The following is a 27,748-nucleotide window of genomic DNA, read 5'->3' on the forward strand; positions in this document are numbered from 1 at the left end:
TTTCAAAATTGACAAGTACAATGGATAGACATCAGTGAATTATGCACGAGCGTTTCTGATAGCTGCAAAATTGAATATTCCATATCAAAATTCGGATGTCTACATGTCAGCCGTTAATTTGAAACCCCAACAAAACACGGAATCTTTTCTTCAAAATACAAAGAATAGGCTTTAATTGTAAATTATTTCTATCAAAGCAATGCTATGGCAGAACAAATACGTGTCTGCTCAATAGCCCTCAAATAAAAAATGCTTAAATTGCTTGGGCCTAAAAACTGTTCTTACATAGTGACAAAACATCTGTTGATTTTTTAAAGAAAACAAATCACATTTCTTTACTCCAGTTCAGAATTTTAAATTTAAATAAAAACCAATTTTTGTCACCAGTCAGAGCATTTCTAAGCTTTCTAATTTGCAATCATGGCCATGATCAAATACGCTTGTTTTATTGGGTGGCAGTAGGATTTATAGTAATCGGGGATTGTTCCGTTTGTCTTTTTTCAGAAATAAAGTGGCCTTTTCTATGCATTTCCCTTGTGAAATTGACTGAAAGTGCGCAAGCCTACGTTGACAAAAAAAAAACATTTAGGCTGCATAATTTATCTTAACTACATGGATCTTTTCCGTTTGTGCCCCCCCAGTACGTTATGCTCCCCCCAGTGACAGAGCACGTGTCATTACATAGTAAATCATTATGTAAAAATATTGCGCGTGCGTCTGGGGGTTGCAAATAATATGCACCCACTAAGCTGGGAGGGCACAAACGGAAAAGATCCAACTACATTCTTTGATGGCGCTAGGACAAGAAGTCACAGGAAATGTGTGAATTGTATAGAACAGACGCAAAAAAGTGTATTTATTGGATTTAAAAAGAACGAACGCACAAAATGTGCAGGTCCTGCAAAAAACAAATTAACATAGCATTACAATCTGAACAAAAATACAAAACATAGCCGGTCGATTGCCGGAAAATAGCCGCAATAGACGCTTGTGGCCAACCATGAATTGAAACAATTAAAGAAAACAGATCGACCTTCAGCTTTTTAATAGACCACTAGACTTTTTGGATTAGACTCGGACTGTCATTTTTATGAAACACATTTGCTCTACAAGGAAAAAGCCCTAATGGAGCTTTTTCAAAATTAATATTCGATATTAAAACTCAAGACACTATTACTCAGGAATTAGGGCATATAAGTTTGGCACTGCTTAGATGCACATTATTGACCTTTAATTAGTAAATGTTCATAAAATTTAAAGTTCCATAAGTGAGTCCAGAAGTCATTTTTTCAAGTGACACAAGTCACGCAATTGACCTAAGAGCAGAAATGACGACACGAACACAAATTTTAACCGCAAAGCAGTAGAAGTCACTGAAATCATTGAAAAAGTAAATTCCAAGAAGTCAGGGTAAAACAAAACAAAAATCTGATGGACGAATAAAAAAATAGGAGCGCAATAATAGCCTCCTGGAATTGCTGACGCGGCTATTAAACAAACCAAATAACGTCAGACGAATTGCCCTCGAACGACATCCGGGGCAAAAAACATTAGATTGGGTGTTCCTTAGACGTACTTTATTGTTTAAAAAGATCCCAGAGGTTCCGAGCCCGCAACCTCAAGTATAACCGTCAGAAATCTTAACCACGAGGCTTTATCCTGTCTGCAACCTAAACGCTCAAAATCGCCTTTATCTTACCAACAAACTCTATTCGGAATGCAAGCATTGAGATCACGCAAAAGTTAACAGTAGAGCAAGAAAAAGTCATTTGGAGAGAGAAGAATAATCTAGAACTAAGTAGAAACACGGCCAAGCAGAAATAAACCCCTGTGAAATAAAATTTGTAAAAACACTGCTGTTCGGAATGGTAAAAATTACTTCAAAAACCAAACAGTATGCGCACATCCTAGAAGTAACGGCAGCCAGTACTATCCAAATTATTTTGACCAAGCTTCATATGCTTATCCTGCTTCTTTTGATCTTTTGAAACAATTAAACAAAAAATTTAGAATTACTATACCTGACCAGAAGGTCAGTTAAACAGGGCCAGCCAAAAAAAACAATCTCAAAAACTGAGAAAGAAAAATTGGAACAAACTAAACAATAAATATTAATAGCAAAAGCTCTTGAGGCTTTTACTCTGCAAATTTGATTAAATTGAACATAACCATTAACTCAAGGACACGCCTTTAAGAGCATCATTGGCCTAAACAGATAGCAAAAATCGAGAAATATGACAAATACTTGAAAAAAATGCAAAACTTTTGTTTTAATTTCGCAATACAAAAAACTTTTTTTTTCTCTGAAATCAGTCCACTAAATTATCAGCCAGAACTAAAAGAGGTTCCTTGGTCATTGGCCCGTAACGATTGATAAAGTTATAACAAGACTAAATTATCAACTATTTGCAAACAGTTGCAATTTTTGATGAAATGTTTAGATATTGGTTTCCTCAGAACCATTTCACTTTCAAGAGGCTATCCAGTAACCCAATTTCAAGCTATTCAGCTAACCAATTTCTTCAGAACCAATTTATACTCTCCAGAGGCTACTCAGTAACCCAATTTTTGACATTAAAAAGTTGAGAACTACTCCATTGCCCATCGCAACAATAGAAACCCTCGAGGAGGTTACCTGACCACCGAGACAAGTAAATAAAAGACAAATATTTTCAAAAAATTGCAAATTTTATCAAAAAACCAATAAAAAGTTGAAAACCGTTCCATTGCCATTAAAAGCGACGCAGTAACTTATTATAAAACCATCGAAGAGGTTTTATGGCCCCTGAGGCTGGAAAAACAAAATTTTTCAAAAAATTTGATAATTGGAAAAATTGTAACAATTTTTGTGATTATGTTTGCATTACCAAAACATATAGCAAATAAAATGGTCATAAAAAGCAATTATATCTTGCTAAAAACTCTTATCAACTTTGACAACCGTCAATGAAGAGTAATCAAACAAACAAACGTAAAAAATTGCGCCATTTTGGTCTCAAAAACACCATATAATGACCTTTTAACATTGAACAAGGCGGCTCGTTAATGTGCGTTCGCACATGATGTTCCGACCTGAGCTCATCTACATTTTTGACTTAATTGTCAACCAAATGAAGAGATAACAAAAATAGATGTTTGAATTTTAAAAAATGCTACATTTTAAGTTAATTAAACACACTCAATTCTGCCTCGATGAAATAGCAATCATAGGTTTCATTCATGTGACATCAATAACTCATCACAATAAGTCGAATGGCAAAGAAAAATACATCAAAACCACGAAATTTTTGAGAAAACCCATAGTATCAAAGTCAAAAAATTCTACAGCTTTCAACGGAAGGCCTTTAATACGCTAAACTATGCCTAGATGATGTGACGACTAGGATGTTTGTCATTCAAAATTTATCAATAAGACATTACAACAAGTCATTGACTATGAAAACAACAAAAACAGGCGAAATCCAAAAATTCGGTAGAAAATTGAGAGAAGAAAGTGTCGAAGCTATTTAAACCATAAGCTTTTTTCTCTGAAAACTTTTTCAACGATCCATTGAACGTCTTCAATAAGCCAATGGGAGCTATCAATATTAGGATAATGTAATACGATTTCAAAAGGAACCAAAATTACTAAAAAAAAATCCAAAAATTATAAAAATTATTAAAACTCGTGCACCGAAGTAAAAAAAAACCAATAGTTAGAAGACAAAACCGCTAACTAGATAAATTGTTGATGATGTAGAAAAAAAGCGGTTCTGTCATTACCGAGACTGACTTACAATCCACGAAAATAAGCTTAAGATTGATTTGTGTTCAAAAAAAAATAAAAAAAATATTTTTAAGTCTTAACAGCCATTAAACTCAATAGCTTTCATAGGAATTGAATGAACACGCTCAGCAATGCCACGATGTGAATACAAGGATGTTTATGATGCCTAGGTAATCAATAAGACATCACAATATGTCTAATGACTATGAAAAAAAAACAACAAATACAGGCAAAAACCAAAATTTCTTTAGAAAAATGGGAAAAGAAAGTGTTGAAGGCATTTAAACCATATTTTTTTCTCAGAAAGTTTTATCTATGATCCCTTGGACGTCTTCACCAAAGGAAGATGTAGCCATCAATATTAGGATGACGTGATAAGATTTCAAAATGAACCAATAAAACGAAATGCCCAAAAAATTTTTAAAAAATTTGAAATCTTGTGGCATTGAAGACGTATAACCAATAGTTATTTGATAAAGCCGCCAATGAGATTTACTTATGCTGCAGTGGTATGAAGGAGTTCAATCCTGTTTTTACTGAGACAAACTTACGGTTCACAAAAATAAGTTTATGATTTAATAATTTTAAAAAACTTTCGAAAATTTATTTTCAAAGTCTTAACAGCCATTAGCTGTCCACTCACAGCACTAGATAGGTTCTCTTAATGCTCATTAGCAAATCTATTGCACCTTTAGTCAACAAGTTTATGCCATAGGATTATAAAACTTTAGTAAAACCTCAAAAAATAAATCCAAATTTCATTTGAAATTACGAAATTTGAGATACGAGTCCAAAAAAAAACATGAGCGATCCCTTCGAAACAAATTTTTTGTTCATTGGGCTTCATTTGATCGTAAAAGAGGTTTGCCATTAACGGAACTTCGATATTAAAAGCGTCTAGTAGTCTCTAGGTGATTTGAAAAAACAAAAAAATTGCAAAATTTTCTAAAAAAAAAAGCTCCCAAACCTAATTCGAATTTTTTTTACATATATTAAACTTCCCTCTAAGACTAGAACTAGTCTTTATTATCTCCTTTCGTCTATTAAAAACCTAAAATTGATTTACTTTTTGGCGTGAAATCTAGTTTTGAATTAAATTTTTCGTAGAAAAAACGTTAAATCGAACGAAAATTACGGTAAAAGTGAACAAAAGTGAACCAAATATCCAGTGTTCACATGAAACTTTAAACCTCGATAACTCCTCGAAAAAAACGAAATTCAAAAAAATCTTTTTAATTTCGAATTCTACGCTGGACGAGCTTTTTAATGATACCACGCACATTTCTCTACGATGAATATATCGGTCGGCCAAAATTCAAGGAACAAAAAAAAACCCATTTGAGTATATAGTTCCTCCCCCCCACAAGTGGGGTCGGAACAATTAGGGCAATCTCTGCAGCTGCACGATTCTAAGCACTTGAAGGACTACTAAACGCGGCTACGGGCCGCAAAAACTTATCCCGTTTTGAAAGCTCAAAGTCATGAAAAATGTATGAAAACATCTTACAAAAAACATGGACAAAATCTGAAATACAATCCGAAGAATTGAATGAAAATTTGAGAACTAATGTACCTGACCAGCAGATCAATTAAACAACCCCAGCCAAGACAAAATCTCAAAAAATGAGAAATTAAAATAACCAAACACACAAAAAAAACAGTAATCGCTAAAACTGTTGAAGCTTTCACTCTGAAGACCAAATATGATACAATTCAATAGATACAATTCTTCAATAGATATATTCAATATGATACAATTCAATTGCCGAAACAATCCGAAGAATTGAATGAAAATTTGAGAACTAATGTACCTGACCAGCAGATCAATTAAACAACCCCAGCCAAGACAAAAACTCAAATAATGAGAAATTAAAATAATCAAACACACAAAAAAACAATCATCGCCAAAACTTTTGAAGCTTTCACCCTGAAGACCAAATATGATACAATTCAATATACTCATTAAAGAGATTTATTTGCCACTAAAGGTAGATAATGGTTCAAAAAAACTGAAAAAGCAAAATTTACAGAAAGTTCCCAAATTTTGCTGATAAAAAGTTTGAAACCGTTTTTTGTTTGTGGAGTACTGTCATAAAACCCAACTGCAAAACTTGAACATAACCGGCATATCGCCGGAAAATAGCCGCGATAGACGCTTCAGGCCTTCTATGGATTTGAACCAACTAAAAACAGACAGATTGATCACCAGTCCTTTAATAGACCACTAAACTTTTTGGGTTAGATCCGGTTTGTCATTTTTATGGGACACATACGCTCTATATGGAAAAACAATAAGGTAGCTATTTCAAAATAATATTTGAAACCATAAACTCAAGACTCTAATAGTGAAGAATTAGGAAAAATACGTTTGGCAATACTCAGATGAACACTTTTGATCTTTAACTACTAAATTCTCATAAAATTTAAAGTTCATTAGGTGATTTCACAAGTCATTTTTTAAGTGAGGTAAGTTCCAAGTAACTTCACTACTCTAAGTATCTGAAGGATTACCAAACGCGGCTAAGGGCCTCTAATGAAACTTGACGCCCGCTGAGTTTTACCTGTTTATCCCGTTTTGAAAGCTCAAAGTCATGAAAAGTAATCAAAGTCATGGAAGTGAGGGTAAGACGAAACAAAAATCTGTTAGATGAAGTAAAAACACATAGCAGGACAAGTCCTGACGTGCAATTCAAAGAATTTTCAGTGACTAAACAGAAAACTAGACCTAGAACGGACTATGAATGGATTGGGAAAACCATTTAGAAAGAAATCCGATACAAAAATCAAAGTGAAATTGCCGCATGAGAAAAAACCATTAGCGAGAAAGCGAAATTTTGTTCAAACATCGTTTTCTCACTCTTTTTTAAACTTAGTCAAAAAAATTTCACGCCGCAAAACCACTCGCTTTTTCGCTCCACTTCCTGTTTCGGCGTGACCAAAATCACTACTCCAATTTGACTTCAAAAATCATGAAAATGTGAACAGATCTTAAAAAAAAGAAAACACCCCAACAAAATTCAAATTCTTTGAACTGTAAAAAAGGAGCGCTATAATAGCCGCCTGGAATTGCTGACGCGGCTATTAAAGCTCCGTTCGCTAGTTAAGATCGTTACATTCAGAAAATGACAAATTTCAAAAAATTAAAAAAAAATGGGCAAATGTTAACAAAACAATGCTAAAATTCGTGATATAATTATCTTCGAACAATTTGATTGTCTCCAGAGACTATCCAGTATCAAAAACTGAAAATTTAAATTTAATGCTAAAACTCATGTTATTAAAGTATTGATATATACTCCATTACCTCTAGCTACACTGCAGTATCATCCTTATCAAAACCTGGAGGAGGTTCCTGGGACCCTGGTGGCAAAAAATTGCAAAAATACTTTTTAAAAATTAATTATATTCGTGATAAATAAACCTGTAAAAACATTCCATTACATCTTGAAACTATTCAGTAACCTATTATCAAAAAAACTTGATGAAAAAAAAACTGCTGAAGTTCGTGATATTAAAATTGAAAACTTTCATTGCCACTACATCTAACATAGCCGGCAGATTGCCGGTATAGCTGCGAAACAATAGACCTGCGTGCCATATAAGATATAGAAACAGATACAGATCTAAATTGAAAAAAATCGACGTTGCTCAAAAGGCTAAAAAACATTCAGCAATAAATTAATAAAGCTTGTTAAAATTCATTCCACAGAAGCCTCTTATTAGGGACCTTTACTGCACATATGAGTTCCTTTGACCAGCAAAAAATTCAAATTAAACTTAAGTTTTTAACTGCAAAAGTCATTTTATTGAGTGAGGTAAGTCACGTATGATCAAAATCTAATCACGCAAATAACCTAAATACTTTCGCTAAAGCGATTGAGAAATGACGTCACGCGCGCAAATGCCGTTAGTGAGAGGAAGAAGTTATTCAAAAAATTTGACTTTTGCAGCTTTGCTGTGTGAACAAATGTAAAACGAAAAAAGAGTGTCAGACGACGAAACAAAAAAAAACTAAGAGCACCGCAGGATAGCTACGCTCAGCTTACAGCTTCGCAGCTATAATAAAATAACATACTAGCAAACCCTATAGAGGGGTCCCTGGCCACTAGGTAAAAACAGTAAATTTTCCGAAATTGCCATAATCGTGATATTAAATTCTTGAAAAACATTTCATTACAAGAACCTATGCAGAAAACTAAAAAATTTTCAGTAAACTATTATCATGACCTAGAGCAGGTTTCCTGGCTCCTGGAACTGGAAAAACTTACATAATGACAACAAATTTCAAAAAACTTGAAAAATAGCCGGCAGACTGACGGAATAGTTGCGAAAGAATAGACTTGCCGTATAATAAAGATAAACAGATATAGATATATGTTGAAAAAGTTATCGATGCCGCAAAAAAGCTATGTAAAAAAATTCGGCGATAAATTAAAAGAGCTAATTCATTGCCTCAGATGAACACTTTTGATCTTTAACTACTAAATTGTCATAAAATTTAAAGTTCATTAGGTGATTCCACAAGTCATTTTTTAAAGTGATGTAAGTTCCAAGTAACTTCACTACTCTAAGTATTTGAAGGATTACCAAACGCGGCTAAGGGCCTCTTATGATACTTGACGCCCGCTGAGCTTTACCTGTTTATCCCGTTTTGAAAGCTCAAAGTCATGAAAATTAATCAAAGTCATCAAAAATCTGTTAGACGAAGTAAAAAAACATAGCAGGACAAGTCCTGACGTACAAATCCGATCCAAAAAATTGAAAAACATAAAAATCAAAGTGAAATTGCCGCATGCGAACAAAAAACCATTAGCGAGAAAGCGAATTTTTGTTCAAACATCGTTTTCTCACTCTTCTTTAAATTTAGAGCAAAAAAATTTCACGCCGCAAAACCACTCGCTTTTTCGCTCCACTTCCTGTTTCGGCGGGACCAAAATCACTACTCCAATTTCACTTCAAAAATCATGAAAATGTGAACAGATCTTAAAAAAAGAAAGCACCCCAATACAATGCAAATTCTTTGAACTGTAACAAAAGGAGCGCTATAATAGCCGCCTGGAATTGCTGACGCGGCTATTAAAAAGCTCCGTTCGCTAGTTAAGATTGTTACACTCAGAAAATGACAAATTTCAAAAATTTAAAAAAAAAATTGGCAAATGTTAATAAAACAATGCTAAAATTCGTGATATAATTATCTTCGAACAAATTGATTGTCTCCAGAGACTATCCAGTATCCAAAAACTGAAACTTTAAATTTAATGCTAAAACTCATGTTATTAAAAAATTGATATAGTCCATTACCTCTAGCTACACTGCAGTATCATCCTTATCAAAACCTGGAGGAGGTTCCTGGTACCCTGGTGGCGAAAAATTGCAAATATACTTTTTAAAAATTGATTATATTCGTGATAAATAAATCTTGAAAAACATTCCATTACATCTTGAAACTATTCAGTAACCTATTATCAAAAAAACTTAATGAAAAAAAAACTGCTGAAGTTCGTGACATTAAAATTGAAAACTTTCATTGCCACTACATCTAACATAGCCGGCAGATTGCCGGAATAGCTGCGAAACAATAGACCTGCGTGCCATATAAGATATAGAAACAGATACAGATCTAAATTGAAAAAAAATCGACGTTGCTCAAAAGGCTAAAAAACATTCAGCAATAAATTAATAAAGCTTGTTAAAATTCATTCCACAGAAGCCTCTTATTAGGGACCTTTACTGCACATATGAGTTCCTTTGACCAGAAAAAAATTCAAATTAAACTTAAGTTTTTAACTGCAAAAGTCATTTTATTGAGTGAGGTAAGTCACGTATGATCAAAATCTAATCACGCAAATAACCTAAATACTTTCGCTAAAGCGAGTGAGAAATGACGTCACGCGCGCAAATGCCGTTAGTGAGAGGAAGAAGTTATTCAAAAAATTTGACTTTTGCAGCTTTGCTGTGTGAACAAATGTAAAACGAAAAAAGAGTGTCAGACGACGAAACAAAAAAAAACCAAGAGCACCGCAGGATAGCTACGCTCAGCTTACAGCTTCGCAGCTATAATAAAATAACATACTAGCAAACCCTATAGAGGGGTCCCTGGCCACTAGGTAAAAACAGTAAATTTTCCGAAATTGCCATAATCGTGATATTAAATTCTTGAAAAACATTTCATTACAAGAACCTATGCAGAAAACTAAAAAATTTTCAGTAAACTATTATCATGACCTAGAGCAGGTTTCCTGGCTCCTGGAACTGGAAAAACTTACATAATGACAACAAATTTCAAAAAACTTGAAAAATAGCCGGCAGACTGACGGAATAGTTGCGAAAGAATAGACTTGCCGTATAATAAAGATAAACAGATATAGATATATGTTGAAAAAGTTATCGATGCCGCAAAAAAGCTATGTAAAAAAATTCGGCGATAAATTAAAAGAGCTAATTCATTGCCTCAGATGAACACTTATGATCTTTAACTACTAAATTGTCATAAAATTTAAAGTTCATTAGGTGATTCCACAAGTCATTTTTTAAAGTGATGTAAGTTCCAAGTAACTTCACTACTCTAAGTATTTGAAGGATTACCAAACGCGGCTAAGGGCCTCTTATGATACTTGACGCCCGCTGAGCTTTACCTGTTTATCCCGTTTTGAAAGCTCAAAGTCATGAAAATTAATCAAAGTCATCAAAAATCTGTTAGACGAAGTAAAAAAACATAGCAGGACAAGTCCTGACGTACAAATCCGATCCAAAAAATTGAAAAACATAAAAATCAAAGTGAAATTGCCGCATGCGAACAAAAAACCATTAGCGAGAAAGCGAATTTTTGTTCAAACATCGTTTTCTCACTCTTCTTTAAATTTAGAGCAAAAAAATTTCACGCCGCAAAACCACTCGCTTTTTCGCTCCACTTCCTGTTTCGGCGGGACCAAAATCACTACTCCAATTTCACTTCAAAAATCATGAAAATGTGAACAGATCTTAAAAAAAGAAAGCACCCCAATACAATGCAAATTCTTTGAACTGTAACAAAAGGAGCGCTATAATAGCCGCCTGGAATTGCTGACGCGGCTATTAAAAAACTCCGTTCGCTAGTTAAGATTGTTACACTCAGAAAATGACAAATTTCAAAAATTTAAAAAAAAAATTGGCAAATGTTAACAAAACAATGCTAAAATTCGTGATATAATTATCTTCGAACAAATTGATTGTCTCCAGAGACTATCCAGTATCCAAAAACTGAAACTTTAAATTTAATGCTAAAACTCATGTTATTAAAAAATTGATATAGTCCATTACCTCTAGCTACACTGCAGTATCATCCTTATCAAAACCTGGAGGAGGTTCCTGGTACCCTGGTGGCGAAAAATTGCAAATATACTTTTTAAAAATTGATTATATTCGTGATAAATAAATCTTGAAAAACATTCCATTACATCTTGAAACTATTCAGTAACCTATTATCAAAAAAACTTAATGAAAAAAAAACTGCTGAAGTTCGTGACATTAAAATTGAAAACTTTCATTGCCACTACATCTAACATAGCCGGCAGATTGCCGGAATAGCTGCGAAACAATAGACCTGCGTGCCATATAAGATATAGAAACAGATACAGATCTAAATTGAAAAAAAATCGACGTTGCTCAAAAGGCTAAAAAACATTCAGCAATAAATTAATAAAGCTTGTTAAAATTCATTCCACAGAAGCCTCTTATTAGGGACCTTTACTGCACATATGAGTTCCTTTGACCAGAAAAAAATTCAAATTAAACTTAAGTTTTTAACTGCAAAAGTCATTTTATTGAGTGAGGTAAGTCACGTATGATCAAAATCTAATCACGCAAATAACCTAAACACTTTCGCTAAAGCGAGTGAGAAATGACGTCACGCACGCAAATACAGTTAGTGAGAGGAAGAAGTTATTCAAAAATGTTGACTTTTTCAGCTTTGCTGTGTGAACAAATGTAAAACGAAAAAAGTGTCAGACGACGAAACAAAAAAAACCAAGAGCACCGCAATATAGCTACGCTCAGCTTACAGCTTCGCAGCTATAATAAACTAACAGACTAGCAAACCCTATAGAGGGATCCCTGGCCACAGGGGAAAAACAGTAAACTTTCCGAAATTGCCATAATCGTGATATTAAATTCTTGAAAATCATTTCATTATGACTAGAAACTATGCAGAAAACTAAAAAATTTTCAGTAAACTGTTATCATGACCTAGAGAAGGTTTCCTGGCTCCTGGAACTGGAAAAACTTATATAATGACAATAAATTTCAAAAAAACTTGACAAATAGCCGGCAGACTGACGGAATAGTTGCGAAAGAATATCTTTATTATGAAACAGATACAGATATATGTTGAAAAAGTTATCGATGCCGCAAAAAAAGCTATGTAAAATAATTCGGCGATAAATTAAAAGAGCTAGTTATAATTCATTGCCTGGGAGCCTCTTCATTGGGGATCTTTATTACACAAATGAGTTCCTTTGACCTTAACCTAATTCAAATTAAATTTAAGTTTTAAAGTGCAAAAGTCATTTTATTGAGTGGGTAAGTCACGCATGATCAGAATCGAAAAACGCAAACGACCTGAAACATTTTTCGATATATATATATATATATATATATATATATATATATATATATATATATATATATATATATATATATATATATATATATATGACGTGTACGCGCACAAATGCCGTTAGTGAGAGGAAGAAGTAATTCAGACTTTTTCAACTTTTGACTTGTTCAACTTTGCTGTGTGAAAAAATGTAAAACCCAAAAGAGCGTCAGACAAAAAAAGAGAAGCGCAATATATCTACGCTCAGCTTATAGCTTCGCAGCTAAAATGAACTTTACACGGTTGGTTCCAGTTGGAAGCACCAGGAAACTTTAGCGAAACTTAAGTTTTTGTTTTCGTTTTTTAGTTGTTTTTGCCAGCCTCTGCTGGACGCTCATGTCGAGCTAAATTTTGTACTAAATACTATGTTTCTAGTTCTTGTTTGACGGTTTAACTTGGTATTCAATGCTTTAATAACAAAAAGTGTCTGCTATTGCAATTCTATTTTTTTAATTTTCTGTTTCGTGGAACTATTTTAATTGCTCTCAAACGAAGTTTGTTGCAATTATATTAGACAATTGGTTTTCTTTTGCAATTTTTCACTTGACCGATTTTTTTGGGACCATTTTTACCTTTCTTCCTCTAACCTGAAAGAAAGGTAAAGTTCGGAGGTCATTAAACGGCTAAGCAGGTCTCTTAGATCCTGAAACCTTACAAGTCTAAGTATGGGATTCGCCAAAACTGTTTTGAGGAGACTATTTCATGGTGTGAAGGGCGGTTCTTATAATTTTTGAACGTTGAGGCCCGCAGGTTTTAGAATTCAATTTTTAAACTTAGTTTTAAAATTTGAAGGGTTGTAACATAGTGCTCGAATGCACATTGACAATTCTCCTTGGTAGTTTGATTCTAATTCATCATGAATTCAAGAACAGCGAGCAGATCAACAATTTTGAATTGTTAATTATAAATCCAATTGCTAATTCTGCTGTAAAATGCTATGGTTGGAATGATGCTACATCAATTACCGTTTTGATTCCGCTATTTTGTGAAGAATTTTCCAAAGTTTTTACACAGTGGTCTGCCATTTTTTTCGTTTGAGAATTTTCATGAAAATGAATAGGTGACTAATGCATGTAATCACTCTAATTCAATTAAATGGACAAAATATACCCGGCTGGTTGCCGGAAAACAGCCGCCGTTGATTCCCATAACTCTATTGGGATTGCAAGAAAAGAAACTAATGAAAAAAATTGATTTCCGTACAAAATTATTTGTATGACTTTAGATTTTTTAATACTGAATCTCTTCATTTTGAACTGCTTTGCTGAGCAGCTGCTGTTTGAAAGCACTTTGAGCAGAAGGAGAGAAGAGTGAAACTAGTCGAAAGAAGTCAAAAAGATTTCACGCAAAATGTCGAAAAAGCGGCAAAATGAGGTAAAGCGAAACAAAAAAAGTTCGACGAAGTAAAAAACATAGCAGGACAAGTTCTAACGTAGAATTCAAAGAATTTAAATTGGACAAAAAGAAAATTAGACCTAAAACGGACTTTGAATGGATTGGGAAAATCATTTAAAAAATCCGATCCAAAAAATCGAAATAACAGTAAAAATCAAAGTGAAATTGCCGCATGTGAACAAAAAACCACTAGCGAGAAAAAACCACTAGCGAGAATCCATGTGAACAAAGAATTCCTGAAACGGCTCGAGTGAAAAAATTTTGAACTAGAACTTATTGCACATACTAATCAACTAGAACAACTACTGTGAACCCTGAACCTCCACAAACGCCATAAAAATTTAAGGAAGAATAGAAACAGCATTCAAAAACAAATTGGAAAAACTAGAAAAACTTAATGAGTTTTTTTAATAGTACAAGGAAACATAAAGCCGAGTAAAATTCATTCCTTGCCAATTAGGGCAATGGAAAGCTCACAAAACAATGGGCAAGTCATAATAGGCTAAGAAACTTGTCGAAGACTAAGAAAAAGAAAAACTGCAAAAAAAATAAGAAAAATTATTTAAAATTTCTCAATTTGTCCGAAGAAGAATGATTTCAAGCAATAAAACTTTTGTCAATTGGTAGCTGAATATTCCTTAAGTAACATACCCGGTAGATTTCCGGAAAAGAGCCGCCGTTGATTCCAATAAGCAGGATTGGGATTGAACGAATAGATGATATTAAAAAAAAAAAATTTTTGTACAAACGAATTTTTTTAAGACCGATTTATTTTGATAGCATTTCGTAGTTGAACATACTTCTGTTTCTTAGAGAGAGGCTACAGGGGCTACTATCAACACCAATAAGCATAAGAGATTGTAACTAAGACTTATAGGAATGACGTTCAAATAGCGGGCATCTAAAATTGGGCTTTATGGGTTTATCCCGTTTCAATTTCTGACTTCAGTTTTTCATACTGACTCTGTTCATTTTGAATTGCTTTGCTGAACAACTGATGTTCAAAATAACTTTTAGCAGAATGAGAGAAGAGACAAACTAGCCTAGAGAAGTCAAAAAGATTTCACGCAAATGTCGAAAAAGCGGCATAATGAGGTAAAGCGAAACAAAGAAAGTTCGACGAAGTAGTAAACATAGCAGGACAAGCTTCAAAAAAAATGTTCTTATTCGGTGTGCAGTTTCAGTTAGATTCCAAAACTATATTTAATTCAGCTTCTTAACAGCAAGCTATTAATCATGACGACGAAATAGAAAAAACATAGCAGGACAAGTCCTGACGTACAATTCAAAGAAATTAAATTGGATAAAAAGAAAATTAGACCTAAAACGGACTATGAATGGATTGGAAAAATCATTTAGAGAAAAACCTGATCCATAAAATCGAAAAAACAGTAAAAATCAAAGTGAAATTGCCGCATGTGAACAAAAAACCACTAGCGAGAAAGCGAATTTTTATTCAAACACCGTTTTCTCACTCTACTTAAAATTTAGAGCGAAAAAATTTGGCGCCGCAAAACCACTCGCTTTGGTCTACTTCCTGTTTAGGCGTGACCAAAATCACTACTCCAATTTGACTTCAAAAATCATGAAAATGTGTGAACAGATCTTAAAAAAAATAGCCGGAAGAATTCCGGAAATGACTCGAATGAGAAAATTTTGAACTAGAACCTATTGCAAATACTAATCAACTAGAACAACTATTGTGAACCCTGAACCTCCACAAACGCCATAAAAATTTAAGGAAGAATAGAAACAGCATTCAAAAACAAATTGAAACTAGAAAAACTTAATGAGTTTTTTTAATAGTACAAGGAAACATAAAGCCGAGTAAAATTCATTCCTTGCCAATTAGGGCAATGGAAAGCTCACAAAACAATGGGCAAGTCATAATAGGCTAAGAAACTTAACGAAGACTAAGAAAAAGAAAAACTGCAAAAAAAATAAGAAAAATTATTTAAAATTTCTCAATTTGTCCGAAGAAGAATGATTTCAAGCAATAAAACTTTTGTCAATCGGTAGCTGAATATTCCTTAAGTAACATACCCGGTAGATTTCCGGAACATAGCCGCCGTTGATTCCAATAAGCATGATTGGGATTGAACGAACAGAAGATATTGAAAAAAAAAGATTTTTGTACAAAAGAATTTTTTTAAGTCGGATTTATTTTGATAGCATTTCGTAGTTGAACATACTTCTGTTTCTTAGAGAGAGGCTACAGGGGCTACTATCAACACCAATAAGCATAAGAGATTGTAACTAAGACTTATAGGAATGACGTTCAAATAGCGGGCATCTAAAATTGGGCTTTATGGGTTTATCCCGTTTCAATTTCTGACTTCAGTTTTTTATACTGACTCTGTTCATTTTGAATTGCTTTGCTGAACAACTGATGTTCAAAATAACTTTTAGCAGAATGAGAGAAGAGACAAACTAGCCTAGAGAAGTCAAAAAGATTTCACGCAAATGTCGAAAAAGCGGCAAAATGGTAAAGCGAAAAGTTCGACGAAAAAAAATAAGCGCGCTATAATAGCTGGCTGAGAAGATGAGGGCGGCTATTAAACAAGTTTCTATTCAAATCCCACTTGAAGCATTAATACAAAAAAACAGGCAAAAAATCATTAAATTTCGTCTAAAAATCAGCAAAACTGATCAAAACCATCAAAATTAGCATTAAACTCAGAATTAACTGATTGAAACATTCAATTCCGATCAAAACAAGCCTAAAACTACCAAGCCTATCATGATCAAACCTCATGATCATCAAAAGTTGCAAAAAAAAACTGCTTTTAAATGCCGCACGTGAACATAAAAATTTCGCTCGCTTAGAGAATATTTTTTCACACAACAATTTCTCGCTCTCTCAAAAAGAGCGGTATGAACAAAAACCACTCTTTTCGCTCCGCTCTTCACTTTTGTTCAGCACCAAAATCACTTCAAATTTTTTCACGCGTTTCATTTCGCGCTTCAAAAATCACCCCAATAAAATTGATTTAAAAAAAGGACTTCTCTAATACTCCTCTTTGAGTCGTAAAAAGACAGCGCCCCAATATAATTCAAATTCTTTGAATTGTAAAAAATAGGAGCGCTATAATAGCCAGCTGAGAAGATGAGGGCGGCTATTAATAAATAAGTCGACTTTAATAAATCCTACCGTCTGTAATTCAATTTATTGCACTTGCAGGCTGTTTATTTTGAGAACCGCTGTCAAATACAGCATTATACTCCTCATAACATTGACAATTTCAATTATAGACGAGGATTTGTAGCGGAGGATCGGAGGGGGGTTGTAAACTTGTTTGAGCTATTTAATAGAGTAAAGATAGTTACGCGTCTGATTTCGGCATTTTTGTCAGTAGACCAAGTGAGCACCAGTTGGAGGGCCTGTCTAGTGTCGGCAGAGTTCACAAACTCGTGCGAGTTCAGCTCCCGAATCACAGACAGTAAGTATTTCAGAAGAGCTAGCTTCACCTAAATAACCAAACATCACATTCATTCAACAATCCTAATTGGAAATTAACAGGGAGGACATTTGCTATACACTGACTTGATCCACCTTTGGTATATAGAAAACACTGCAATGTCAGCTGTTGTTTAGTTGAAATTATCAACCAAATCCTTTCAAGGTCATTTGGTTCTTGGAATAAACATAAGAACACTTGCCTTCTTTACTTGGAATTTCACCGAAATCAAATACAAATTTGGCTATTTGATTACTTCCTTAGCTAAAAGCAAAAAAGTACATATTTCTCATACGTTTCAACTCTTTGACACGCTTCAATTCTTCAACCATTCGCGTAACAGCAGACAGTTCGTGATTTTGATGTCGTTAAGGGTATCAAACTATAGCGAATAGCAAAAGCGGGTCAAAAATTGAGCAAAGCAAATAATCCAGATGTCAAAAAAACATCTAATCAGGATTGGTAATGAATACGTTATCAAATTGTTATGTTCCATCATCTCATACAAACCACGCGATAATTTGTCGACTAGAAGAACAAATCTGCATTATAATCACTTCCATCGGCATATTTTTGTTTTCAACCAATTAACGGATAGGATAATTGTTCCGACCCTCTTGAGGGGGGAGGAACTATATACAAAAATGTTTTTTTTGCCCGATCGATATATTCATCGTAGAGAAATGTGAGTGGTTTCATTACAAAGCCCGTCCAGCGCAGAATGTGGAATTAAAAAGATTTGTGGAAATTTTGTTTTCTAGAGCGAGTTATCGTGGTTTAAATTTTTGTGAAAATTAGAACAATTTGCCTTATTTTTATTCACATTTTCCGGAATTTTCGCCTGAAATTTCGTCAAAATTACTAAAATAAAAATGTTAAAATTGTTAACAAAGGTAGTGTTGAATTTATTTTAAAAGACAAAAAAGTATTGTTGACTAGTAGTTTGATTTAATTTTTTGGCCAAAATTTTGGCTATATATTTCAAAATTCAGCCTATTTTATCAAAAATTGTCCGAAATAAGCTGATTTAGTCAACTTTGATTAAATTTACTGGAAGTACACACTCAAAAACAACTGACACAATCGTCTTAAACTACAATGGGAGCTAAGGCTACTTCCACATTCGTTGCGAGTGGTCTGGAATTAAAAATCTGCCGTTTTTTGCTAACTTTACTCTTTGATTATCGAAAACGCAGCATTTATTTCTGATCTTTTAACTAACAAATTATCTAAATCTATAACATTCGAAACAATGGAGTGTTCTTAATGGACGAACAGCAAAAGAAAGGTTGGTTTTGGTACAACATTGCACTGTTGCAATTCAAAAATAATTCGGATTGTAGTCAGTCGGTTTTTTTTTATTTTAAAGAAAAAATTCAGTCTTTTCTTTGTTAATTAAAGAACAGAACAATTCAAATCAAAGCTCACTGTTGGTAGGTCCAAATGGCTTCCTAAGAAGTTCCAAATTAATGTATCTAGTTTCTTCACCCGAACAATTCTGGACGATTTGACTTTTAAAAATGTTTGATTTTTAAATGAACAATGGCATATTGAATTTTGCCACTATTTTTTCTTTATTTGGTAAACTTGTAGCTTAGTGTCAGCGAAGAAAGAAAGTTCATTCTTTCTCTTCCTTCTACTGAATTAAAAATCAATGTTTTTTTGCCAATTTACGAGTTAGGTTATGGTTTCCTGGCTTTGCTACTAGACTTCGCATTTTTTATTTTTAAATTTTCACGCTTTTTTCTCGTTTTATCCCATTATCTTATTAATGACAGTTCACATAATACAAAATTGTCGTTCAAAATAAGGAACAAAAGAGCATATAGAAGTCTTTGGAGGCATAGATTATAGATTAATGTTTTAACGGCTTTAACAACCCTTTCTCGGAGAATTTTTTTTTCATTTGTCTTTAACTATCGTTTTCACTTCGTCTTTTTAGTCGCATGAAATTTCTTGGATAATGACACATCTCATTTGTTTTTTATGGAAGAATAAATCAGCCTATCTTCTGATTTCAAACGATAGCTGACGGCTTTCATGACTTTGAAAACAATTGTTTTCAAAAATTAAAAAAAATCACTTCAACTGCATTTTTGTAGTTTTCTGTGTAGTTATTACCTAGTCTCGTTAATTACAGGCCACATATCACAAAATTTTGGTCAAAAAGAAGGTGTAAGTGTATAGAATCTACTGTTTGTAAAATATTCGTTATGAACTTACTTACTGGCTTCGACACAGGTTTTTCGCAAAAAAAGTAAACTAACAAACGTACCTATATAGTTATTTCATTTTGTAGCCAACGGCTTTCATGACTTTGAAAACAATTGTTTTCAAAAAATATAAAACAATTACTTCATTTTGCTGTTTTTCTCTTTTTTGTCTACTTGTTTCCCATTCTCACTCTTTAGAGGTCGAATACCACAATATTGGCGTTCGAGGAAAGCTCAATTGAACTTATTTGTGAGGCAAATTCTGGCTTCGACAGCGTTTTCTCGCAAGTTTTAATTGAATTTTTGTTTGTTGTCTCCATTTGTTCTTTTTGTAACAGCATAAATAAATTGCATAATGACAGGTCTTAATGCCCTCAAATAGAAGCATTAGAGACATAGGTTGTTGTAAATCGTTTAGATATTTTCAGTTGATATCTAACGGTTTTGATTACTTTTGAAATTATTTATTTTTAAACATAAGAATTTTTTTCTAACTTTGCTGATTTTGTTCTTTTGACTAATAGTTACCAAGCTTTATTATGGACTGGTGCTATATCTTTTCAAATAAATACAAGTTGTTTTCTTCAGTTTCACTTTTATCTGACGCTATCTTGACTTTGTTATTAAGTTTTTTTTAATGGACCTAAAGTTTTGAATGTAATTAATGTTTTTCGCTGTTTTTTGATTTTGTATTTCGTCTAACCTCGCTTTCTTAATAATGGCAGAACGCATCAATCTAATGTGGCGGTTTTTATTCCATCGGATTATTTGCGTTGGAGGCAATCTTCTTGTCCATACACCAATTTTTTCTTGAAAAATCCTTTCGTTTTTTGGTTGTTTTATCTGTTCCTCATTTGATAGACAATTATTTCAAAAATAGGATGAGCGGGGTCGGAATTTTATGTGCGAAAGCACATTACCGAGCCTCCTTGTTGTATTTGGGACTTCTATGATACCTTTTTTCTAAAGACAAGATAGCTCAAAAGACAGCTCACAAAATAGTTTTCCTCTAACTTTCATGGCCATGTGAACCGATACTAACTTGATAAACGCCACTAAGATCTTGATATATTTCGACCAAACCTCAATAATTAACAATTACCTCGTTACGCCCAATTCTCGTGACAAATCTTGATGAGAATTTTCAATTATGATGAGATAAATCTTGATGAAATCCATATCCCCAACTTGCGAAGATTATACACGTTTCCTCATCTCGGTCAACTTTCCCTTCAAAATCTTGACAATTTTTTTTAATGAATGAAAGATTAGATTTCATATATCTTGGCTATTCTTCAACTCATCAGCACCTTCAATATCAAAACATAAACCGACTAATGTCGGAAAAATTGCTGCCGAATGACAGGGAGGCAATTTAATTCAGGGGCTGTAGCCTAGACAAACGTTTGTTTGTGGGTGCAAAAATAGTTAACCACGCCAGGATTCTAACCATGGACCTTAATAATCAAAAGATAAATATTCGATATTTGCATGAAGTTAACAATTGTAGAATTATTGACATACCTTTAGACTCTTAGTTTGTGTCTGGTCTGCAATGTACTTCATCAGAATTACAAACTGATGATCCAGAGCAAACTTCTCACGCACAATTTCCAGACACCGGTTCACCTTCATAAGGCCAGAGTTCAAAAGGTTCTCTGCTCCTGTCTTCTGGAGCAGTTTGGGCAGCAGCACACTCAACCAGTCAGCCAGAGTTTCGAAGTAAGTGACAACAAAGTCAGCCAACACTTCCAGAAATAAGGAGAGCACCTGGAATATTGGGACTAATGATGACGTCACAAAGATTTTGTTTGTCTACGATTGGTACAACGATTCTTTCACAAGATAGCTTTGGAACGGTTTCGGAAAAAATCCACATACGACACCCCCACTTGATTATTAAAAAGGTGCGCTTTTGGACTTCAGATAAAACTAGCACAACTGAACAAACTATCGCGACCGAAATTCTGATTTTAGTACGGGGGTTTACTTCCTAGACACGCTTCGGAAATATATACCCTGCCGTGAAGTATATCGTAATGATACAAGGCCGCGTCTGGACAAAAGTTGATGTTACCCGGCTATTTTAGGAAGGAACCGTACAAAATACAGAATTCACGGAAATAAAAGAACTTTGGGAGCGATGAAGCCTCGAAATAGTGCGAGCTTAGAAACTAATGAAATTAATGAAATTTGCTATTCGTTTTCATTAATTTAAGATGAAGCTCAGAACAAATTTAGCTAGTAGCTTTAAGCAAAGCAAATGAAGAATAGGTTACGTAACCCAGCTTGAAGTCACTGAGAACTACTGGCGTTTATCGAGAACCGCAAAGCGGTTCGAGATATTCAGTCAGAATTTCGAAGTGACTTCTGCAGAGTCACTTAACCATGCTTAAAACACGAACCGCACACGTTTTAAAATGACGAAAGTCAACTTCTGGCTAAGTAGCAACTTCTGGCATTGCAGACTTTCGGCATTTTAAAATGTGCACGTGAGTGTTTTAAAGGAACTTAAGTGAACTTTATAACTTCCCACAATCCAAAAAGCAGAACCCATTAACTTAAAGTGGAGAACGTCTTTACCTGAACTTACTTGTAAAAAATTCTTCTGAACCGAAATTAAACAATTAGACAACCAAAACAAACGTTAAATGAAGAAACATGTTTATCATATTCAGTGTACATAATAAATAGGTCCCGACTCCTCCTCAGTTTACCTGTGCAATCGATACAGTGTAGTTTCCAAATGGAATCTAATGCAACAAATTTTGAAGTTCAACATATTTTATTCCCTGAATAAGTTGTCTCCAGTTGGCTCCACAAAGTAAAACATTTTCACCATAAATTCACCGAGCAGCTTCAAATGACGTTTTTAGAGCTTATTGTGGTCCACTAAAATGACTTAAATTGAAAACAAAATCGGCGTACTATTCATTTGATGTTTTGTATTAAACTGCCGCCCTTGAAGTTCAGCTTTTTGCAAGAATAAATTAAATGCGAAAGAGCAGTTTAGATCAAACAAAATCAAAAAGTCAAGACCAAAAAAAGTCAACCGAAATAAAAAAGAGTCAACGGAATATTTCGCATAAAGACGACACTTCATGGAATGCTTGAAACATGGCTCGAGAGCAATTAATTACCTATTGAGTAAGGAAAATTAGAATGGATTTTCAACAACATGCAAAAAATCTCCGATAACAAGACAATTGAATTCAGGAGCCGGAAAACTTATCATACTAAAACTTCGACACTTTAAAGATTTAAACGTACCAAAGACTCTGATTCTACGCCTTAAATGTGCCAAACGTCATCTAGAAAATGAAGTTAGTCATATATGATTAAAAACTTGCACGGAATTCAGTTTAAAACAGACAAGCAAGTAGTTCGAAACAAAAGTCATGAAAACAAAAGCGGTACAGGAGCAGACAAAGAGCGGCAAAAAAGATAAATAAACTTTAATCATTTGATTTTTGAGACCTGCCGAAATTCGATAAAATTGAGCGTCACACAAAACAGGAAACAAAGCAGGAAGGGTCTTTAACAATTGAAACAATTTTCATTGACTAAAGAAAGGACCTATACCTATAGATGACTAGGAATTGATATAAACATTTATTTAAAAACGATAAAAGGTCGAAAACAGTCAAATTTCCTCACGTGAACAAAAATTCACGATCTAGATAGCAATTTTTTTCTAACACCAATTTAACGCTACGTGAAATCAAAGATAAAAAGTCACGCCGCAAAACCACCAGCCAATTCGCTTCACTTCCTGTTGCGGCGTGACCAAAATGACCCCTCCAAACTGACATCACAAATCATCAAAATGTGCAAACACACCTTTAAAAAGACAGCCCAATTACCAATCAAAATTTACACACAAAAAACGAGTACGGCAAGATAGCTACACTAAACTGAAAGCGTCGCAGCTAAAAACAGATTTTGTACAATATCATTTTAATTTTGTTAAACATAGTTTCCGGAATATATGAGAGAAACGCTCTCAAGCAACTCAAAGAACAGTAAAATCATAGGTGCAGGAAATGAGAAGGCAGAATAAACGCACGCTGTAAAAACGCCACCAATGACATCTTTTGAGCAAGACGGCAATGACAAAGTAGGTAGTTAGGCTTGTGATTGAAAAAAACAACAACAAAAACTGGCATGTTGCTCATTATACAAGTTTCAAAGAAGGCTTTACAAATAACAAAAATTTGTGTTAAATCAGATGTTGTAATCAGCTCCAAAAAAACATAGCCCGCAGATTGCTGGAAAATAGCCGCGATAGACGCTTGTGGCCTTCCACGGAATTTAAACAACTAAAGAAATAAGATAGACAGATTGACCACCAGTCCTCTAGTAGATCACTAGACTTTTTGGATTAGATTCGAACTGTCATTTTTATGAGACACAGACGCTCTATTAGGAAAAAGTCCTAAGACAGCTTTTTCAAATTTAATATTCGAAATCAAAAACTCAAGACTCAATTATTAGAACATTTACTTTTGCCACTACTTGGGATGCAAACTATTGATGTTTAATTAGTAAACGTTCAAAAAATTTTAAGTTCATTAAGTGCTTTCAGAAGTCATTTTTTAGTGAAATAAGTCACGCAATTGACCAAAAAAGCAGAAGAAATGACATCACGTACACAAACTTTAACTGCAAAGCAGTAGAAGTCACAAAGTCAATACCAAGAAGTCCGGTCGTAAGAAAAGTCGATGGAGACGACGAATTAAAAGACACAGCAGGACAAGTCCTGAAATACAATTCAAAGAATTGAATGCAACACTTAGAAGTACTCTTTCTGACCAGCAGATCAATTGAACAATGCCAGCCAAAACAATAACGAAATCATCTAAAAAAATTGAGAAAAAAACAATCAAACAAACTAAACAAAAACATACTCAATGCTAAAAATCTTGAAGCTTTTAACCCTATGGCAAAAATTGATCCTTTTAAAAATACCTATTTCAAACATATGTTCAAAAACAATTTTTGTTTCTGAAATCGGTCCAGTATTATCTCAGCAAGACCTGAAAAACATTCAATGGCCCTTGAAGATCGATTAACTCGAAAATACCAAAAATTTAAAAAAATGAAACTAATTGTAATTTTAATGAAATGTTGCTAAACTCGTGATATTAATATCCTCAGTATCGTTTCTGTTTGTCTAGAGGCTATCCATTAACCCAATTCCAAGCTTTAAAAAATTCATTGGCTCAAAGATCGATAGGCAACAATTTTTGAAAAAACTTCAGATTTCAAAAAACAGAAATTCGCTCTATTAAAATTTTGAAAACGATTCAATTGCCCCCTAGCAACCATTTAATACTAACATACTATCAAACCCGGGATACCTGGCTACTGAGTCAAGAAAAACTGAATAAAAGATAAATGTTTAGAAAAATTGCGAAAATAGCAATTTTTTCAAAAAAGTTTTTAAAATTCGAAAGGTTAAATTGTTGAAAACAAATTCATCGAATTAACAACCACGCAGTAACTTTTTATCAGACCGTCAAACAGGTTTACTGGCACTTGAGAATGGAAAAATATCAAAAAATTGACAAAAACTTTAGGAAACCTTAAAATAGCAGATTTTATCAAATTAATGCTATATTTCGAGACTTCAAAATGCTGAAAACCAATCCATTGTTACCAGAAACTATGCAGTGCCCTATTATCAAGCCTTATATCACAAAAAACATGAAAAATTGCACTATTTTGAGCCCAAAAACTCCTAAAAATGACCCTTTAACCTTAAATTAAGGCCATCCCAGCGGCTGCACCACTCTAAGCAATTGAAGGACTACTAAATCCCACTTTGGGCCTCTAATGAAACTTAATGCCCGCTGGGCTTTAGCTGTTATGCCCGTTTTGAAAGATCAAAGTTGAAAAATGCGTGAACACATTTAAAAAAAAACACATAGCGCCTCAATACAATTCAAATTCTTTGCATTGTAAAAAACACGAAGTCCCCAATAATAGCCGCTATCGCTTCGCGGCTATTAATAACTTAGCAAAATTTATCTTTGCGACATTTATCTCCTTACTAAGTTTCATTGAATAGAAAACCAATGAAATTAGCTAGCAGTTGAACGTCGAGAAAAAGTTTTAAAAAAGGTGAACGACAGCAAAAACCTACCAGAAAGGTAAAAACCTAAACTTGAACAGATTCGGCATTTGAAAATGCACTTTTCTGGGCTTAAAAAAAACCTTAAAAAACTGTTTTTTGACCTCGAATTCCCGATTTCACAGCAACTTCTGCGCAACGCGCTATAGTAGACTAGTAAAGCTTTTAAAAATGTGACCACAATTTGATGCAATCCGAATCTTACAGTTAATAAATAATAAATCGTAGTTGAAGAAAATAGTTAAGAAATTCTTTTCAGCACATAAAAGAATGTCTAAAATTGGCCCACTGAGGAACTATGAGACAGCTATTACAGTACCCTAATACATGCTATGACATAAGTTCGAGAGAGATGAGTTAGAGTGCTGACCTTGACATGAGGATCACCAAACATGCGTGTGAATATCTCGGTGGCCTTTCGAATCTCTTGTCTGTTGAGTTGGCACTGTCTGGATCTGAGAGCTGCTTGGAGTGACAACAGTCCCTCCTTCCTGTCTGACCAGTTCTGGGCTGAACACTTCTCCAGCACCTCTGCCATGTTCTGTCAAGCAACAGAAAAGTGAACGTTAAGAACATTCTAGAATAAAATTGAGAGCAGTGTAAATTTTTAAATTATTTCTTTCCGACGGAAAACGGTACAATCGATTATCAAGAACATTTCTTTAGAAAATGATTTTTTTACAATGACAACGGACAGCCCATTCCCATGTTCTGTGACCTAACAGAGATAACAAAAGTTAAGAACTTTCTAGGAGAACATTCAGAGCAGCGCTAGTTTTGAAGACGTTAATCGCACACGTCCCGACTTGAAATCAAACAATCGATTTTCATCAAAAGATAAAAAAAGGAACTTATATAAATGCCTCTCAAATTTTAAATTCTCTAGACAATCCAAATTGCAACCAAAATTAGAATGATACCTTTAAAAAGCCTTCTCTTATTTTACTTACTTTTTCTCTTTTATGTAGTAAAATCTTGACAAAGTAAACACTTCCAATAATTCGAGCGGTTTTCATAAATTGTACAATATCCTTACGTTAATTCAAACTGCTGATGAATTCTGATGTGTTTGTTATGGATTCTGATGTGTTTGTTAACTAAGTGATACCAAATCATCTCCAATTCGTGGTGGTCAAAACTGAACTGAGAAAAAAGGTATTGCTAAAGTAACAACTAGAGTAATTGCTAAAAATGGAGAGTGATTCAGATAATAAATCATTAGCATGAAATTGGACACTATAAAGATTTCAATTCCTCATGATAAAGATAACAAACTACCCAGTATAGTAATATGCTATCTATGAGCTAAATTAAATAGTTGATATTTGGGATCTCAAAAAAATAGCGTTTAAAAGCAAAATATTTATGAAAGACAGTACATGTTTTTACACCTCTGGTTAACGGTAGCAAAATATTATTCTGGAATATATCGAGTTATGAAATCCATCTTCTTAAATTATGATTACCTTCTTAAACTATGTACAGGTTTAGTGACCCTGATGAAGTCATTGAGAAAATCTATTAATTGGCACCCAAATTCTTAAACGTTCAACTTTTAAACATAGCCGGCAAATTGCCGGAAAATAGCCGCCGTTGACCCGCTTGACGCATATTGGGATTCAAACAGAAAAATAAGAGATTGACAGAATTTTTCTAAGTGTCAAAATTTTTTATTTGGTGTGCAAATTCTGCATATTCGTTTAGATTCTAAAATTACACTTAGATCAGCTTCTAAACTGAACGCTATTAAACATAATACTACTGCCGGCTAGCAATCGCTTTGCTGAACTTTGATAAACTAATGCACTATAACTTAATGACCGGGCTTTATCGGCACATCCCGTTTTTTTGCTTTTGCACTTTTGACATTGACCGTATTCACTATATTACGTAAATCAATACGTGAAAGAATTTAAAATCCATTCAGTGAAACTGTGAGTGTAATAATCATGGAGAGGCTGACGGCGGCGGCTATTAAACATAACAGAACAATGTCCGATGAATAAGTCTTGAACGTTTGGCTGAGGCTCGACTCGGCTGTAGCCTGATTATGTCGTAGGTATGAGGGTAGGTGTCAGGAAATTTTACTCAATTCCATTTTACCCAATGTCATTTTACCCAATGCCAACAATTTACCTTATTGTTAAAACT

General features: G+C 33.9%; 1 protein-coding gene across 7 annotated transcripts in view; it reads right to left on the reverse strand.

Moving 5' to 3' along the window:
- Positions 1 to 27,748, reverse strand: part of LOC142354699 (CLIP-associating protein 2-like) — a 214,256-nt gene that overhangs the window by 37,465 nt on the left and 149,043 nt on the right. For all 7 annotated transcript variants that reach the window (XM_075407068.1, XM_075407070.1, XM_075407069.1 and 4 more), the window contains 3 exons: positions 25,968 to 26,138; positions 20,989 to 21,234; positions 17,121 to 17,261 (listed from right to left, as the gene is read on the reverse strand). In XM_075407068.1, coding sequence (XP_075263183.1) covers positions 17,121 to 17,261; positions 20,989 to 21,234; positions 25,968 to 26,138 — 558 coding nt within the window. The remainder of the gene's footprint in view (positions 1 to 17,120; positions 17,262 to 20,988; positions 21,235 to 25,967; positions 26,139 to 27,748) is intronic.

Source organism: Convolutriloba macropyga, chromosome 15, assembly GCF_964194025.1.
Source record: "Convolutriloba macropyga chromosome 15, txConMacr16.3, whole genome shotgun sequence".
Taxonomy (NCBI): Eukaryota; Metazoa; Xenacoelomorpha; order Acoela; family Convolutidae; genus Convolutriloba; species Convolutriloba macropyga.